The 19,887-nt window shown below is 39.4% G+C and overlaps 1 protein-coding gene across 2 annotated transcripts in view; it reads left to right on the forward strand.

The window, feature by feature from the left end:
- The first annotated feature begins 1,043 nt into the window (after positions 1-1,043).
- Positions 1,044-19,887, forward strand: part of UACA (uveal autoantigen with coiled-coil domains and ankyrin repeats) — a 94,969-nt gene continuing 76,125 nt past the window's right edge. For both annotated transcript variants that reach the window (XM_055319759.1, XM_055319761.1), the window contains exon 1: positions 1,044-1,217. In XM_055319759.1, coding sequence (XP_055175734.1) covers positions 1,131-1,217 — 87 coding nt within the window. In that variant the 5' untranslated portion in view covers positions 1,044-1,130. The remainder of the gene's footprint in view (positions 1,218-19,887) is intronic.

Below are 19,887 nucleotides of genomic sequence, written 5' to 3' on the forward strand. Positions count from 1 at the left end.
CAGATATTAAATAATCTTTTTTTTGGAGGGAAGGACAATATAGCTGAGAAATACAAAATATACTACTATTCGAATTAATTTATAAACTTTTAGCTGAAATAATATTATTGAAAGCCTGGATTCTCGTTCAAACAGCCAGGTCTTTTTTTTTTTTTTTGAGATACACAAATTAATTCAGTAGATTAAGTAGGGACTACTACAGCAGAGAGGAAAGGTCAAGTGTGAAAGCAAAAAGTATAGCAGCATGTGACCATATGGAAAGAGCTAGACCTTGTTTCCTCTTTGGCACAGCCCAAAGAGCTCCAGGTATACTTATTTCTGGTTTTCTTTTTTTTTTAATTTTTTATTTTATTATTATTTTTTATATTTCTGGTTTTCAAAAATTTTGTCAGTCCTTTACCACCGTATTTTTATTGATGCTCTCCCCACCCCCACCCCATCTCTCTCTTTCTCTCTCCAAAGCAGCGGGTTCTTCACTCATCAAATTGATCATCGATCATTTCACACTTATTGTCATGTCTTTCAAAGTCTGGTCGTAGCCGGACGTTCTTCGGCAGCGCCTTATTCCTTAGAGGCCGTTGTGTCCCAGGCGCTGCAATGAAACGTCGGCGGGTGGAAGGGAAGCTGAAAGCTGCTGCGCGTCCTGCTGGGAAGCAGAGCAGAGTTAGGGACCTGAGCTTAGGGAAGAGCACGTGCGCGGCGGTGGGGGGAGGGAGGTGGCTTCGGCCTCGGCCGAGGCCCGGCGTTGGCCGGACCCCTCGCTCTCTTCAGACCTGAGGCCCCGTCACCGAAGCGCGCTGGCCGGGAGCCCTGCTCTCCCGCGGGTCCCGGCCGCCGCCGCTCACCTCCGCCGCCCGCGCAGCTGCGGCCCCAAACTTCTGCAGCTGCGAGAGGGAGGGGGTCTGTAAGTAAGTTTGAAAGGGAAGTCCCACCCCCTTCCCGGATTCCGATTGGTCGCTGCCGGCCCCGCCCCCTCGGAGGCCGCGGCAGGATTGGCTGCGGGAGGGCGCCCCGCCCCCGAGTCCCCAGGTGGCAGGTGGGGCTGGGGCCGCCGCCGCCGCCGCCGCCTCCCCGGGCGCTCGCGGCCCGCACGCTTGAAGGTTCGGGCGCCGGACCGCGGACACCGGGCCATGAAGAGCCTCAAGTCCCGGCTGAGGAGGCAGGACGCGCCCGGCGCCTCCTCCGGCGCCCCCGCCGCCGCCGCCGCCGCCAGCGCGGTGAGTCCCGCGGCCCGTGCGCGTCCCGGGCTCCCGGCGCTGCGCTCCCCGGAGCCTCCCGGGTCGGCCGGGGCCGGGGGAGGACCCCTCCGCGGGGCCGGGCTCGGCTCAGCGCGGAGACCCCGGGCACCCCCCCCACCCCCGCGCCCGGGGCGGGTCACACCGCCGATCGCCCCGGGGTCCCCCCGGCCCCGCGTCCTCCATCCCGGGCTCCCGGGCCCGGCGCTCGGGCGGGCCTGCGCGGGGAGGACTCGCACCCTGCACCCTGGGAGGCTCGGGCTCCGTGCGTCCCGGACGGCGAGGCTGGGGCGGGTGGCCGTCGCCCTGTCGCGGGGAGATCGGGTTGCAGAGGGCGGCGTCCATGCGGACAAAGCCCGGTGCGTGCTGACCCTGCAGGCGGCGGTGCAGCTGGGAACGTGGGGGTCCTGTGGGGCCGACCTTCACCTGCGGGACAGGCGTTCCGTGACCGTCTGCAGCCCGGCCTCCCTGTGCACCCTAAGGGGTCCTCGGGGCCTCTCTCTAAGTTGGCAGCAGATCAGAGCTCTTGAGAAACAGCCTGACTGCAGATGCTGGGGATTCAGATGATTTGGCGAGTCAGAAGAAGGGCAGTGTCATCAGCATTTCTACGTTATTAGGAAAATTCTACGTCCCTTAAAAAGCCATGAAGAGTCAGAAAGGTAAAGGAGATAGGATGCTCAAACAGCTCCAGTTGCGCTTTTTGGAGTAATTGCAAAGAACCTTTATGATTTCTCACTAGTTTTACCAAATGATTACATGCCTTTTATGAGAATACTAATTAATCTGCTTTTGGTTGAGTTAATTCAGATTTGTGACTCTTCTCTCCACCTACTTCTGGGATGATGTTAGTTGGACTTAACAGGAAACTGTAGCAAAAGTAGGCTTTTTAATTTCCAATTAAAAAAGGAAAGCTATAGGAGGCATGGTATTTGATGATTTGATGTTGTTTAATAAAGCATGAAATTGTTTTATAAGAACATAGAGATTACTTTGTTTCACATTGTTTTTTTTTAGATAATAATTGACAAATGTTTAGTGATGTCAGAGGTCAGTGTAGTTAAAGATTCAACTTTTTGTGTAGTGCAGGTTGTGTGTGTAGCTGTAGTGCAGGTTGTGTGTGTAGCTTTATAAAAGACATGCTTTTTAATATTTATCTGCTCCACTTTCCCATTTTCTTTGGCCTGCGCTACATATCCACACCCCACTTGGAGGTTTTTATACCTTGATTTTATCCTGTTTTCTCTTCTAGAAATGCAGAGTATCTAATTGTTATTGCTATTATCAGCATGCCAGTTTGCATTTTATACATTTGGAACATGAAGTGCATCTCTCTGAACTTAAATCTTAGCACTTAATAAACTGAGCATTCTTTTTCTTTAAGTGCATAAAAATAAAGAGAAATACAGAGTATAAAGAGGTAGAACTAGATTTGTTAGAAAACGTGAACATCTCTGTTTAAGTTAAATCTTAGAATACATTTTGTAAAATATTTCCACGAAAATAATTGAATGTGGGACGCCTGGGTGGTTCAGCGGTTGAGCGTCTGCCTTCCGCTTCAGGGCGTGATTCCGGTCTGGGGATCGAGTCCCACATCGGGCTCCCTGCATGGAGCCTGCTTCTCCCTCTGCCTGTGTCTCTGCCAGTCTCTCTCTGTGTCTCTCATGAATAAATAAATAAGATCTTTTTTTAAAAAAAGAAAATAATTGAGTGTGATGACTAATAAAACCAAACCAAGATAGAATAAAATGAATGTGCAGGAGAAATAGGTTCCTTTTGCTTTCAATCTGTACCATAATCCCTAATGTCAGATTTGGTCACATGGGTATGTATTGTTGGTGTTATCTGTTGCTTATATGTTCTTCCAGAAAGAGTTTAGTAACTACAAGCAAATGGGAATATAAATATTCACCCTTTATGGGAATGGTTAGGATACTGTACTTGTTCTGTATCTTTTTTAAAAAACTGTAAATAATTAGGCCCATTTAGAACATCTCCCTTCAAATCCATGCTGTAATATGCAATGATGAATAAGCCTGTGTATATTTAAAGCTTGTGTGTGCACGTGTGTGCATGTGTGCAGGCACACATGTAGGATCTGTTCCTAAAAGTGGAATTGCTGGGTTAAAGGATATGGAGCACTGGTAATACTGAAGAATGTTAAATTTCTTTCCATACATCATGTACCCAAAGTGTGAGAAATTACTTTTCTGGGCTTTTATTTTAAGAGCCCACAGCATGTTCTTCTTTATTTTTCATGAGCAGTTTATCATTTCCATTTTTCCATGGGATTGTTGATTTTTAAAATTCATTTGTACATACTCCGTATCAAGGAAATTAGTCATTTTAATATGCATAATATGTTTTCTTAACTGATTACTTGTCTCATGATTTTGCTGGGTGGGTTTTGCTATGCAGGACGTGGCTATTTTTATGCAATTGAATTTGTCAACCTTTTGTGACTTTTAGGTTTAAGTTATATCTTGCCCTTTGTACTCTGCAATATTAAGCAAAAAAGAAAAAAATTCCCCACCTCATTTCTTTTAGCTTTTTTTTTTTTTTAAAGATTTTATTTATTCATTCATGTAAGACACAGACTGAGAGGCAGAGATATTATAGGCAGAGGGAGAAGCAGTCTCCCCTGTGGGGAAGCTGATGTGGGACTTGATCCCGGGACCCTCTGGGATCATGTCCCCGAGCCAAAGGCGGACACTTAACCACTGAGCCACTCAGGCGCCCCATTTCTTTTAGTTTTTTAATTCGTTTCATTTTTTTTTAACATTTTACGTTAAATGTTTGTATAGGATCTATTTTGGCATAAGGTAAGGGGTATATATCTTGCTTTCTCCATGATTACCTAATTTGAATCCCAAAGCAGTCATTTTTAATTATCATGGAAATAATCACAATATGGCCTGCACAACTTTGATTTGAGGGAAAGAAAATCTTAAAATGTGTATTTCATGAATATTTTTCTTCTCGTATTTATTTAAGCTTATGCATCTGAAAGAGATGCATTAGCAATAGTCTAAGGTATGTAAATATTTTATAGTATGTGAAATATAGAATCTTAGCTTAACCTGCTAAATTATATGTAGAAAAAATCATTTAAAATATTCTGAATAGTACCATGGTTATAAATATGTCCGTGAGTTTAGAGTTCACTCAACAGAGGTTATGTTTATACACGTATACATAAATGTAGTAAAATACATTTGAGACTTTTGTTCTAGATGAATCCGGAGATAACTGCCTCTTTTAATCATAAAATAAGACTATTTTGTTGTTGACATTTATCTTAATCACTAAATTGGAGCTTCAGATTTCAGAAAGGGGTAATTAAATGACTGTAAATGCCATTTCAAATCTAGTCAATTATGTGTGCAATTATATGTACAATTATGTATACGATTATACGTACAGTGAGGATAGGCTATTCCATTTTCACCTACTTCAGACTAGGAAAATTGAGTAATTAAAATTAAGGGGCTATATTTCAAGAACTAGTAGATATACTGCAAACAGATATTGTAAGCAGACATTTTGGAAGGGGGCTCCACTTAAACTGTACCTACACTTGACATTTGTAGTGGAGTCAGTGCTTGATTGTTAAAGTTATCTCTGATATGGGGAGGCTCTGTAGTTATTTTTGCTGCCGTTTCTCTAAGTGACTCTGATTTTGAAACAATGAATTCTATAGGAGCAATCAAATATGTTCTAAAGCATCTTGTTAATGTCTCAGGACCCTGAAAAAATACTGATATTTCTAAAAACATTTAGAGTTACAAATATAGCAACTGAAAAATATCCTCAACAAAATTCCTTTGGTTCCCACTAAGAACAGAAGTTTGAGATGTTTGGGGCGCCTGGGTGGCTCCGTTGGTTCAGTGTCCAACTCTTGATTTTGGCTCGGGTTATGTCCTGAGATGGAGGCCTACATTGGGCTTCCTGCTAAGTGAGATTCCCTCTGCCCCCACCTCCCGCCCCCAGCATCCTGCCTTGGTGCACATGCTCTGTCTCTCTTGTTCAAAGTAGTAAATCTTTAGAAAAGAAAAAAAAAAAGTTTGAGATGTTTAGAAAGCATAAAGGATTAAATTTTGTCTCAGTTGTGATTTTGAAAAGGAGAGTTTTGTGTTTTCCTTCTAGGGGTTGGAATATGTTTGAAAAGATGTTAATATTATAACAATGATTTTTGAGTAATGTGAACAATTAAGATGAGAAATTGTTAAATTTAAACTCATGATACTTAATTGAGCACTATTTACTCAATTTCATTAAAGATGCCAGCCTTTGATTAAGAATGTTTAGCTTAAAGTTTTATTTGAACAGTTTCCTAGAGTCATCTCTGCACTGCATTTCTTGTGGTTCTTGAAGGAAGATCACAATAAAGAAGCTCTGTCTCTTTATATTTTTGATGTCAATCCCAGGTTGTCATGGTTATTTGAATTGCTGAATTTTATTATAATACCAAAGCAGAATGGTTGAGTTGCTTTGGTACATCTTTTGGTATACAATGAGTCCAAGAACTCATTGTGTACCAAATGATGAGTAGTTAACCATTTAAATTCCTTCTTTTAGTAAGAGTGGAATAGTAATTGTATCTCTTTATTGTGCATGATACATATTTTTTTCAAATTTAAAATTAGCTCAGAAATTGGATCTTGTTAAGCAGTTGCCTTATTTAATTTGGAAAACATTAATGGAACACATAAGTTAGGCTCAAGAATGTATTAATAATTAAGTCCTTTGTGAGGAAATTGATAATTCTAAGTTGAGAACAGAAAATGTGCAAGTTGAGCCTGGAATCCTTTGTCACACTAGAAATAAAGGAGGCTATCAAAGGTTAGGACTCAGGAGCCAACTTGAAGAGGTTCCCATTATCCAGCAATGGGGTAGTTCCATCATCAATATGGATAATGTGTCAATGTGCCAAAATCTTTTAAGTATGTGAATTCATAATAATTATTGCAAAAAAAGGAGATAGTTGTCACTTTTTGATGTATTCTTTCAAGAACCAGAAACTAGGGGAATCCCTGGGTAACTCAGCAGTTAAGTGCCTGCCTTCAGCCCAGGGCGTGATTCTGGAGTCCTGGGATCAAATCCCACATCGGGCTCCCTGCATGGAGCCTGCTTCTCCCTCTGCCTGTGTCTCTGCCTCTCTCCCTCTCTCTCTCTGTCAGTCTCTCATTAATAAATAAAATCTTTAAAAAAAACTCAGAAACTAAAGACAAAGGTATTATGCTTTTCCTCAGGCTAACCAAGGAAGGAAGGGGAGTTCCTCTTTTATACAAGGGTTTTATCCCAGCTAATAGAGGAAGAAGGGAGATGGAATTAGTATATCACAATTTTACAGCTCCTAAAGAATTGATGGATCTAGGGCAAAGACAGTGATTATCAGTGGCTACTAATGTCTCAAAAATAAAAAAAAAATCAGATGTAATTTATTTCCTGATGGGAATATTTATTACTGCCTATGAATAGTCTTGCCAAAAGAACCAAGCATGAATATGATTGGCTTCCAGATCTTACCTTCATTTAACAGAAAATACAGGGATGGAGGAACATGGGGATGCAAAGGATGTAATTTTTTTTAAAATTTTTATTTATTTATTTATTTATGATAGTCACACACACACACACACACACACACAGAGAGAGAGAGAGAGAGAGAGAGAGAGGCAGAGGGAGAAGCAGGCCCCATGCACTGGGAGCCCGACGTGGGATTTGATCCCGGGTCTCCAGGATCATGCCCTGGGCCAAAGGCAGGCGCTAAACTGCTGTGCCACCCAGGGATCCCCAAAGGATGTAATTGTGATCATGAGAAACTCTTAGAACAAATGGCCTAGTTTCTTCAAAAATAAATTATAATAAGAAAATGAAGGAGAAATCTGAAGATTAAAAGAGATTTAGGAGACATTAACCAATTGCAATGATAGACTTCATGTAGACCTTGATTAATAATAAAAATTATTAATAATAAAACTAATTTTAAAATGCTTAATTTTTTAATTAGCTGACTGGGTGGCTCAGTCGGTTAGGCATCTGACTTTGGTTCAGGTGGTGATCTAAGGATTTTGAGATTGAGCCTCACTTCAGGCTCTATACTCAGTGGGGAGTCTGCTTCTCCCTTGCCCTCTGCCTCTCCCCGTTTGTGCTTTCTCTCTCTCTCTTTAAATAAATAAAATCTTTTAAAAAATAAAAATAATATTTTATGACACTTGAGAAATGTAAATGTTGTGATATATGATGGCATTGTGGAATTATTACCTAAAAAGATTTAAATGTGACAGTGGTTGTAATGTGGTTATGTTTGCAAAGCGTTTTTATCTCTCAGAGAAACACTTAGAAGATACTATTTACAGATGAAATGATGTGAGGTCTGGGATTTGTTTCCAAATAACCTGTGAATGGGGTAGGAGAAGTGAATAGAGGATATAGTTGAAAGAGAGATTGATCATGAATTAATTGTTGTAGGTGGTGGGTTCATTATACAATCATATTTACTTTTGTGATGCTATTGTATTTTGCATATGTTCTAAAATTTCTATAGTAAGAAAAATCTAATCACAACCTTCAGATTTTTAAGAAAGCTAGACATAAAATAATAATACCTTATGTTAAAAGCCATTGACAGAGGTGTATATAAATTGCTGTGGGAGCACAGATGTATAGGGTGGGGTCAAGGAGGAGATAGGAAAGTGAAGCTTGAGGCTGGGCGGGATAGACGGTGAACAGCAAGTGCAGTGGTGTGGATTTGTGAAATTATATAGTGCACTGAGGGAACTCCAGGTTTCGAAAGGAACTTTGGTATATGGTAGGGGGTGGTGCAGAGGAGGTGCAGAACTTCGGTCAGAGTAAGGAGGTGGAGAGGGGGCCAGCTAGGGGGAAATAGTTAAAAGAAGGCTTTTCTTTTTTTGTTTTGTAACCTGAATTAAAATTTTGTATTCCTCAACAAGTGTAAATCCTTGTTCAGAGAGATTTCTGACTGGAGTGGGTAAGTTTCATCTAAAGAAATGATTCTACTGGGGAGGTAACAAGTTCTCCCTTCCTCTTTTCCCTTTCTCCCTAGAGCTAGCTGATAGCCTGCAACGTTTTATTCTTAACAACCCTGTTTAATTTACAGGCTAACACTTGGTGAAGGAATCTACATCCAAGAATATTAGATTTAAACATTATAACTCATGTATTACATCTCTATTGTAATGGAGGACTTAAGTGTCCTGTTAGTAATCATGCAAACATTTGCCCTGACACCTAAGGAATATAACAAATGGTTGAAAATTTCCACCTGCCCGAGCTTATTTATGCAAGAGCAATCAAATTGATTTTTGGAGGGAATTTAATTTGTCAAAGAATGATTGAAATGCACTTACTGAAATGGTAAATAAAAAGATGGGATAATATATGCTTATTGCCTCATTTTTCTAAATCATAAAATAATTAAAAGCTTTGTATAGCTTTCCTCTTCTAGGCTTAAATATGTAACACAAAAATACAGGAATAAATTTACCTGTTCGTTGTTACAGAAATGGTTTTGTCTTTTGGACTTTTGTTATCCTCAGAAATCTTGAATATTACCAACATTGACTAATTTATTTCTAAATCATATAATCTCTGAAATGTGCAAAAGATGAACCCATATAGTTGAGTTACTAAAGTTTTGGCAAAGGTTGAGATGTGATAAGATGTAATCATATAATTGAATCAGCCCTGCTAAGTACCCTTGAGAGAGACTCTCTGTATATGACTGAACCAGTCAAGATAAATGGCTGTCTATTGTTTTAAAAATCTTTCCCCCCACATAGAGGTCATAAATGTCCGGTATAGAAAACAATACAATTGAAGATAAAGAATAAAATAAGTCACTGTGCCATGCCATAAACCACTGGTTTATGCTCTTTTTAAAGATTCTAGGGGTGGGGGGACGCCTGGGTTACTCAGTGGCTGAGCCTTTGCCTTCAGCTCAGGGCCTGATCCCAGAGCCCCAGGATTGAATCCTGCATCGGGCTCCCTGTAGGGAGCCTGCTTCTCCCTCTGCCTGTGTCTCTGCCTCTCTCTGTGTGTGTCTCACGAATAAGTAAATAAAATCTTAAAAAAAAAAAAAAAAAAAAAAAAAGATTCCAGAGGGGAGCTGCAGGCAGAGGGAGAGGAAGAAGCAGGCTCCCCGCTGAGCAGGGAGCCTGATGTGGGGCTCCATCCCAGGACCCTGGGATCATGACCAGCAGTGTATAAAATTGTTGCAGTCACTACACCTTTTCAGTAATGAACACTATTATTTAGAAAATATTTGTCAACTTGATTGGAAAAAAATAGCTTTTTTTTTTTTTGGAAAAAAATAGCTTTAAAAATACAGCTTTAATGTGTGTTTTTGATTTCTATGGAGTATGGACATATTTCTATGCCTATTGCCATTTTCACTTGTTTTAGGAATTGTTTGTGTTCTTTGACCATTTTTTTTCCTTTTAAAGCCTTGTTCATATTAATCTTTAGGGGCTTCACATCTTTATTTTTGCTACTTGGTTTATTGTAGCTTTGAGAGTAGTGTATATCTCTCACTATAGCTGTGTTACTGACACCTTCCCTTTTTTATATTCCAGTTTTTGTTTTATGTACTTAATTTTATGATAATTGATACTTTAAGTCTATTGGCTATTTTATATTCAGGGTGGTGTGTAACTAGTGGTATAAAAGTATCTAATTTGTACATCCAACTTTTGTCTTGAATCCTACTTTGTCATATTATCTATGATATTATTATCCCTTCTGCCTTTTTGCTTTTGTGTGTGTATGTGTGTATTTGCCCAACATATTGTCCTACCATTCTTGGTTTTAGATATTTAGGAGGACGTATGGATGAAGCAAGTGCTGAGAATCCAGTAGAACTGAAAATTGTGGGCTATCAGGCAATGTGAGTGTACAAGTGTATACCATAGGATATGTCCTTTTTTGGAGGGATGTTATGTTTTTAATATTGACCTTATTGATATATTGTCAAGATTTGACATTACCGCTGTGGTAAGGTTTTCCATTCAGGCGCAGAAATACTTTTATGTCTCAGTGACTTTTAGTTCATTTTTTTTTTTAACCAGATTGTCACATTATTAAAGAAAGAGAGGGAAGAGGGGAAGGACATGTACATCATGCTTTCTAAACTAAAAAAGCGAGTGTATAGTTTTTCTTCTAGCTTATTTTTGTTATTCTATGATTTTCTCATCTGCAGGGTACTTATTTTGTGCAGAGGTTGGGGTACTTTGAAAATGGGTCTCCAGTGGGGGGAGCCTAGTGGGTATAGTTGCGTTCTGGTGAGCACAGTACATACGCCCTGATCTTTTCAGCTGCGTCAGCTGTGTCAGTGAGGAAGCTCCCACAAGCACTTGCTATTTTACATGTGAGAGATCTTTTTAATGAGAGATCTTTTTTTCTGATCCATCTCTTTTTACGGTTGGATTCTTTTTAAAAATTAACATTTTATATTTTAAAAAGCACATTATAAAATATAAACATTTGTGGCAGTGGCTACATACATAAATGTGGAAAATGGAGTGTTTTTCAGCCTTAGAAAAGCCAAATTGTGGGCCAAAGGATGTCCATTCATAGCTCTTGTAACTATGCCTGGGGCAGAATGGAGGCAGGGCGGTGTGTCAGCCTATTTGGATTTGAGTCTTGCTGCCCCTTTGTGACCTTACGCAAGTTACTGAAATATATTTGTTTCCTCATTTGGAAAATGGGACTAATAATTATGGTTAAGAACTCAAAAAATGTTAGTCCTCATTAGTATTAACTGAAAAATCTCACCAAAGTTCTTTCCATTTTTATCCTTTATAACCAGGTGAACAGAAGTCTTTCCTGATGTTTTCCTTTACAATTAATACATGCCCCTGTAGACTTTTAGATCTAGATCTTCAAAAGACCATCTGCTCTAGCCTCTTGCACCAAAGGAAATAAGTGGTGTTTCTATTTTTCATTTGTTAAAAAAAAAATGTTTCTTGAAGGACTAGGCTAAGCACAAGGGATTGAGAAGATGAGGAAGATAAGAGGCTCAAAATATGGTGGGGAATTCTATGAACAGGTAATACAGAGTCATAACTGCTGTGGCAGGGGAGTGTTCTCAGTGCTGATCCTGTCTGGGGTTGAGGAGTTGGTAAAGGTGTTTTTGTTGTTGTTGTTGTTGTTGTTTTTGTTTTTTTTACAGCATGAGCTGCTGCTGCTTTTTGAAAAAATTGAGGTGAGATTCACATAACTAATAATTTTAAAGTGAACAGTTCAGCAGCATATAGTATGTTTGCAATGTTGTGTAACACCATCTTTGTCCACTTTGTCTGGTTCCAGAACATTCTCATCACCCTAGAAAGAATTACTCAGTATCCATTAAGCAGTTGCTTATGTGATCCAAGGGAACAGCAAGAGCAAAGGCATGGAAGTGAAGTGTCTGGAGTTGGGGGAGAGGGCAGCTGGTTTGTCAGCTTAGCTTTGGTGAACCCTAGAATAATAGGCAACGGGGTTGAGTAGGAGATAGGAGGTGAGGTTGGGGCTAAATATTGGAATGGCTTAAGATACGCCATATATTCAGAGCGTTGGACTTGTACTGCATATGCGGAAGTTGGGAACCACTCGATCAAATGTGTTTTGGAAGCATTACTTGGTAGCTCTTTTCAGGATGTTGAGGGGCTCAAGCTTGGCAGTGGATGGACAGTGTATGAGGCTGACGCCATAGTCTAGGTAGAAATTCTTGAGGCCTGAATTGTTACAGTGCTGCAGGGGATGGAGAGGAGGGCATCATGAGAGGAACATGGTTTCTGAGCCCCCAGAGAAGTTGTGACTTGTCAAAGTAACACACGATCAACACATAGAAGAATCCTGCCTGCTGACCCTGAGGGAGCCCCAGTAAGCCCCCTGGGTATGATGCAGTGTGTGGGACGTGCGGTCCCTGACTGGAGGTAATTGCGTGCTAGAACACTGTCTGTGGGGCACTGGGTGGCTCAGTGTTTGAGCATTTGCCTTTGGCTCAGGTGGTGATCCCTGGTTCCTGGATGAGTCCCACATCGGGCTCCCCGCTGGGAACCTGTCTCTGCCTCTCTGTGTCTCTCATGAATAAATAAATAAAATTATTTAAAAAAAACCCAAACACTGCCTGTGTCTTCTTGTATGCTACCGAGTTAGCATTGTTTTCATGTGCACTTGATATATACCCATTTGGATGCAGAACTCCGTGTTCTGACGATGTTTGCAAAATAGTTTTGAAAGTTTACTTATGATGCTAATAATCATTATAAGCATAGATTCTGAGCACATATCTAATTTGTTTACTCTGACTTTTATTATGAAAAATTGAAATATAAGAAAAAATAACACAGTTAACTAGGTAAGATATACCTGCTTACTACTTAGACTCAAAAGTTAACATTCTGCTGTATTTGCTCTATCTATATATGTGTATGTATTTAAGTATAGAAAATATACACACATTTTTCACAAAGCCTTTTGAAAATAAGTTGTAGGCAATATATTTTACCTTTATTTTTATTTATTATATTTTACCTTTAAATACTATAGCATCTCTATCACTTAAGAATAAGACATCTTACTTATCTACAGTGTAATAGTGATATCTTGAATATAGATAAGGAAACTGAGGCATTATATGACATATGAGGTTGAAGCAAAATTGGAAGAAATAATTTGCAATTCCTCAGACTCCTTTCTCTTATATTGTACATGATAATACTATCTCAAATTTTAGTAATATTAATGCATTATTAAAAAAAATTTTTTAAAGTATCCCAATCACCAAATTTTCATAGTCAAGTCATTCATAGCCAAAGGCAGCTCACTCTGATATCTGAGTAGAGCTAGGGTTTTTTTTTTTAAGATTTTATTTATTTATTCATGACAGACACACACACACACAGAGGCAGAGAAACAGGCAGAGGGAGAAGCAGGCCCCATGCAGGGAGCCCGATGCGGGACTTGATCCCGGTACTGGATCCCGGGTCTCCAGGATCACACCCTGGGCAGAAGGTGGCACTAAACCAATGGGCCACTGGGGCTACCCCTTAATGCATTATTTTGATGATTTTTGTCACTTTCTTGAAACGTTCCTGTTAATGGTTAATATTCTTTTAAAATGATTTATTTAGAAGAAAACTGGATGAAGGATGAGCATCTCTAGGGAAGGAGCAGTAATAAAGGGGTGGAGGCAGATGGGAAGAGCAGGTTGGTGTGCAAGTATGTGGCTGCAGGCAGTGTGTGAGTACTTGGGCTCTGCTTGTTCAGTCTTGAGGTTGAGCCAGGGATCATGGCTTTGATGCTGGCTCCTCCTATTGAACCTTTTCTTATTTTCCTTATGTTGGGCTTCTCTTATTTCTCTTTCCATGGTCCAGGCCCCACTGCTATATCTGTCCCTGCCTGCAGGCTGATCCTGAATGATCTGGAACCTTAGAAGGAGCTGCCTGAAGACTCCTTGTGCCAGTGAGATATGTATATGTATAGGGTGAATAGGTCATACTTGAGAAATGCTCAATTTCAGTATTCTCCCACTATCCTGTTTGCGATTTAAAAAAACCCAACTTTCCTTTATAGCTAAGGATGATAATTTATTCAAATTCTTAATTATTTAGTCATTAAAATTAGAGAATGCACATTTAAAAAATCATGCATTCTTTAAGTATTTACTATATCCCAGGCGCTGCCTTGCTACAGAATGTAAACATGATTTAGTGTATATTCAAGATTATTTGGAGTTTTTCTTCAGTTTCTTTTCTCTAAGTTTAATTATCACCTGGAATTATTTTAAGGACCATTTTTGAATGGCAAGTAGGTTATTGAAATATTCAAATAGATTATATGAACATGTAAATTATTAATGTGTCCAATGTATTTTTTAAGTTTCTTTTTTTTAAAGATTTATTTATTTATTCATGAGAGTCACAGACTGAGAGAGGCAGAGACACAGGCAGAGGGAGAAACAGGCTCCCCACAGGGAGCCCGATGCGGGACTCAATCCCGGATCCCAGGATCATGACCCGAGCCAAAGGCAGGCGCCCAACCGCTGAGCCACCCAGGTGTCCCTGTGTCCAATATTTTATTTGACTACTAAATAAATATTCTAGTGTAGGATATTAGGATATTAGGTACATGGCCTTTTTTTTTTGTATTTCTTGTAGCTTTTGGTTTCTTATATTGGTCTGTTTGTAAGAATTTTTATAAAAATCAGTGCTTTTCTTTGGCATAAATTCTTCTATGATTTTACGTTTCCCTGTGTTAAAGAGAAGGAAAATGTGATGCAATTTTAGAAGCATCTTTCATTTTAGTGTCCATACCAGTTAAGTAGAGATATTCTATAGGCAAAAGATTGGGAATAAACCAGGAATAACGACAAAAGCTTGGTTTGAGTCCAGGCACTGCTATTGAAAAGCTGTGTGACCTTGGGCAAATTACTTTGTAAGTTTCAATTCTTTCTCTTGTAGGATGGGGATAATTTTACTTGCCTTTCTATCTCACCAGGGATTTTAGGTACAAAAAGAATGAGCACATTTTGGAAGCTGTAGAACAATATAAATAGAAATTTAAGCAGTGGTTGTTATCTGTCAGTTAAAACATTACATTAGTTTTTGTTAGGTGTACCTAAAATTGTACTGATCCAATTGTGAAAACATAGAAGACGTTGCCCATATCTTGATGAAGTGAAGAGTCAAGTTTATTGTTATATGTAGAATGAAAAGATCTTCTGAATTCTGATTTGAAATGCTTTTCCTATTGATTGCATGAGTGGAGAATAAGAAGAGTACAACTTTTGTTTTTGTACAAAGGAGTTTTGAGTTGGTTAGCTGAATAGAAACACACTTGAGAGGGTAAAATCTTTGTAAGGTTACAAAATGCATATTTTTCCCCACTAAACTTTCATTGTAGAGTAGCACAGTGAATGAGAACCTTGCAAATGGTGGAAAACGTGACACTTGTCCATTTGATACGAGTTGAAACTATGGGTAGTATTTTGTATTTATGACTGTTAGGAGCTTCTCATTCCATGGTGTCATTCACAGCTATCAATGTGTTCTTTCTACTGGTTAGTACCAATAGGCAGATTCCTGGCTTATTTTGCTGGAAAGAAGTCTTTGGAATTCTGTTGAGGGACACTCTGTCTACTTGTATATTTGTCACTATGTAAGTTGTAATTACTCTGAGACTAAAAATTTCAGCAAAATACAGTTCTGCCAATATTTAACAGACTTTTTTTTTCTTTAATACTTTTATTGCCTTTGCTCATTTTCTTGTGACTCCTAGGAACTGTTATCCAGCCTCTTGCAGACTATCCTACCTTGGATCCAGGGTCAGCCTCCTCGTAGGCTGTGGGTAATTTTTAGCCCAAGAGTAGTGGAGATTTACCATTTTCTTTTTTTTTTTTAAATATATTTTTTAATTTATTTATTTATGATAGTCACAGAGAGAGAGAGAGAGAGAGAGAGGCAGAGACACAGGCAAAGGGAAAAGCAGGCTCCATGCACCGGGAGCCCGATATGGGATTCGATCCCGGGTCTCCAGGATCGCGCCCTGGGCCAAAGGCAGGCGCCAAACCGCTGCGCCACTCAGGGATCCCAGTAGTGGAGATTTGGAAAGACTTCTCTTCACTGGCTAAGGGGGTGAATTTCCTGAAGGCTAACATGCTTATGATCTGTTGCATTGTTCTTTCATTCAACAAATATTTAGCACCAACTATATGCCAGGTTTTCTTCTTTTTCCTTCCTTTCTTCCTGCCTGCCTGCCTCTCCTTTCTTTTTCTTCCTCTCCTTGAGACCTCTTTCCTTCTCCTGGTTCTTCCTCCTCCTCTTTTTCACTCCCTTCTCTTTCTCCTCCATCACTAGGTTTGTGTATTGAGAATGGGAACCATTTTATACTAAAATCGGTTAGCTGACTCCCTCCTGAGAAGGCCCTGCCAGCCTGATCCTTAGCTGTATCCTTAATCCTGGTTTTTAATGAACTTTGGGTGGAAGAGTCTATATATGCGCTAGTTTTTCATTTTGTCCATTTACTTCCTCTAATCTTTCTATCTAGAATCAAACTAGAGTTCTGTGTTATGGAAATTGTCACTGGTTTCAGAGTTCTTTGCTTCTTGTTTCCCTAGGAGTTATGATTTGGCATGTAAGTGGCACTAACCTTTATTTCCACTTTTATGGTTCATTATTTTCTGAAATGTTCAACCACCTGTTGTGACTAGAAAATTGGCCCCCTAAAAAGTGACAGTATTGCAAAAACAACTTCTGTTTTTAAACTAGAAGAAACTTTAGGTCTCTTTTTTATTTAACTAATTGAAAAATTCCTATAATTTTATTTTCTTTCCAAGTTTTAAAATAACCTTACATTTTATTTCTTTAATGCATTTAAATATTCGATTTTTAGCAGTTTATTTTTTTTTATTTTTTTTTTAAAACATTTTTATTTTATTTTAAAGGTTTTTTATTTATTTATTTACGATAGTCACAGAGAGAGAGAGAGAGGCAGAGACACAGGCAGAGGGAGAAGCAGGCTCCATGCACCGGGAGCCCGATGTGGGACTCGATCCCGGGTCTCCAGGATCGTGCCCTGGGCCAAAGGCAGGCGCCAAACCGCTGCGCCACCCAGGGATCCCAATTTTTAGCAGTTTAGAATTGGAAAGGACTGTAAAGGTTTTCTGGTCCACTGGCAAAATTATCTTCAAGCTTTTCAGCTACAACCCACAGTTAGTGTATTTTCTGTTGTGATGCAGAGGTGTGGTAGACAGAATTCTAAAAATGACCTCCATCCCCAGGACTTTGACTATGGTGAGATAATATGCCCATGATTATGTTGCTATGTGACAACAGAAATTTTGTGGATGTAATTTAAGGTTGTAATCACTTAACTTTGAGTTAGCCAATAAACATTGTCCAAGTGGACCTATTCTAATCACATGAACTCTTTACAAACTCTTAAAGATTTTTCTCTGACTCAGAGGTTTGAAGGACAAAAGGGACTTGTCATGTTGCTGGTTTGAAGGTCTACAGTGCCGTGGGAGAAGGAATGCCAATAGCCTCAAGGAGCTGTGAGAGAGAGGCTTTGGTCTGACAGCCATCAAGGAAATAGGTGCCTCGGTCCTACACCTGTAGGGAACTGAATTCCACCAACAACCAGAATGAGCCTGGAAGCACATTTGTCCCCAGGTAGGAGCTGGGCCTGGCTGGCACCTTGATTTTGGCTTTGAGACCCTAAACAAAGAACCTAGCCGATCCCACCTGGACTTCTAATCTACACAACTGTGAGCTAATAAATAAGTGTCCTTTTAAAGCCTCTAAGTTTGTGGTGTACTTTTACACAGCAGTAGAAAACTAATATGCAAGACTATCTTGCAACCATAAAGAAGTTCTGTGGAAGAGAGAGAATTCTTATACGTGAAAAAATCAGAATAAAAAATGTAGTTACAACCTGATAATAGTCATAAAACATTCACTTGGGAAGAGACCAGGAGGGGATATACAAAGATGATCAGTTATGAATTATGAAATTTTTATTTTTCATTTTTTGTCCTGTTACGTTTTATAATTAAAATGGATTTATGTTATTAGACTTTATAATAAACCTATTTATGTAAAGCTAAGAACTTTATTTGGGAATTTATTACTGGGAATATGCAAATTCGTAGGCCTGAAAGACTCTTGCTGGCAAATGTTAAATGTGAAAAACTTCTGAATGGTCCCCCTAATTTTGCTTAATTGCCGAATATATCACAAAACTCATTGGTGGCAAAACCTGTAGGTAGTTAACTAAACCCCCTGTATTTCCTAACATTTACCACATCACTCATTTGCTGAGGAAATAGCTTTTGCTGGCTCCTCTTGACTTGACAAGGAGAATGCACAGGCCTGTATGTTTTTTGAAGAGGTTCTGACTAAAGGTCTAAGAGTGGCCACTGGAAAGGTAGATTTAAAGCTGCCTGTGTATGGCCTTTAAAATAAAGATGTGAAAGGATCTCTGCTTATCATTACTTGTCTTTGAGCCACTTTAAGTCCTTTAGCTTTATTAAAGTTAAAGCGTGATTTGTTGCAAGGGGTCCTGTAAGTTAAACACTTATTAATCAGGATGTTTTCTATACACACAGGAAGTAGAACAGCAGTTTTCCTAATTGCTGAGATCTAATTACATTCCTGGTGGGACTGTGCTGAGGGCGTGGGAAAGGATGAGTCACAAAAGAGGAAGGAACTGCACTTAGGACCCATTATAAAGACTTTTGGGTGTGGTGTGTTTGGGTGTACTCCTAAGACAAATGAAGTGTCTCATTTAACACAATGAGGCTATCCTGGAGGGTTTTTGTTGTTCTTGTTGGTTCTGACCTGTAAGATAAACTTTCGTGTATCTGCTCCTGACTGCTTAGCAGAGTTGATCCTCCTCAAAGAACACAATAAGGAGGGAGGGAATGTTGTTGCATCTTGAAGGTGAAACCCTATCTTCTAAGTTATTCTTGAATCAGACTGCTTCTTGAACCGAACACTTGAACATGGGATACTGTTGCTTTTCATTGTTCCTGGGTGATAACACTGATTCAGTTAAATGGCAATACTTAGGAAAAATGACAGCATTTCCATTTAAAGTGTGAATACACATGCTTAAAAATTATAAACCACTTTTTTTAAAAAAATATTTTATTTATTCGTGAGAGACACACAGGGAGAGAGAGGCTGAGACACAGGCAGAGGGAGAAGCAGGCCCCACGCAGGGAGCCCGATGTGGGACCCAATTCCCGGACCCTGGGATTACACACTGAGCTGAACAGGGCAGATGCCCAACGACTGAGCCACCCAGGGGTTCCATAAACCACTTTTAAACAACAGGCCAACTTTATAAAGGACAGTTTAGGAAACTTCCTGGAACGTCTAGACTTTTCCACTTTCATAATTTCAAAACTGTTAATATGACTTTTCTAATATGTTATTTGGTTTTTTTTAATTGTTGAGACAATATTCTGATTTGTTGTGCTTATTTTTAAAATTAATGCTCTATTCCTGTAATTTATTACAGAAGCTTTCTGTGGTGTGTTTCATATCTGTAATTGGTGTTAGATTAAGAGGTAGAATTGGGACGTAAATTGCCATTGTCATGAAGTGGGAAGAGACTCCATTTTATGTTTGGAGGTTGGGAGAGAAACAGCATGATTGATTGGTATTCAAATAAAGAAATAAAAATCAACCTGGGGCTTAGGTACACATTACATACCAAATTCTAGAGCCAATAGTATTAATTTAGTTTAACTTCTAACACAATTCTCTTTCATATTGACTTCAAAAATATGGTTAAATTTTTGGTTAAATTATATAGATTAGCAGGAATCTATTATCAATGGACTTTTGAATGTTTAATATGTAGTCCCTTGAGAATTTGGTTTAGGACTTACATATCTATAAAGTTTGCATTTTAGAATCATTTGAGCTTTTTAAATAAGCAAAATTAGTTTATATTGGCAGAAATAAGACCAGATTATCTTTACCTTAACTCACCTCTTTATGGCAGTGGTTCTCAACTGCAGGCAGTTTTGTTTCCTTGGGCACATTTGGCAATGTCTGGGGACATTTTTGGTTGTCACAACTTGGGGGGTACTACTGATATGTAGTAGGTAGATGCCAGGGAGGCTGCTAAACATCCTATAATA

The sequence above is a fragment of the Nyctereutes procyonoides genome, unplaced genomic scaffold, assembly GCF_905146905.1.
Source record: "Nyctereutes procyonoides isolate TBG_1078 unplaced genomic scaffold, NYPRO_anot_genome, whole genome shotgun sequence".
Lineage (NCBI taxonomy): Eukaryota > Metazoa > Chordata > Mammalia > Carnivora > Canidae > Nyctereutes > Nyctereutes procyonoides.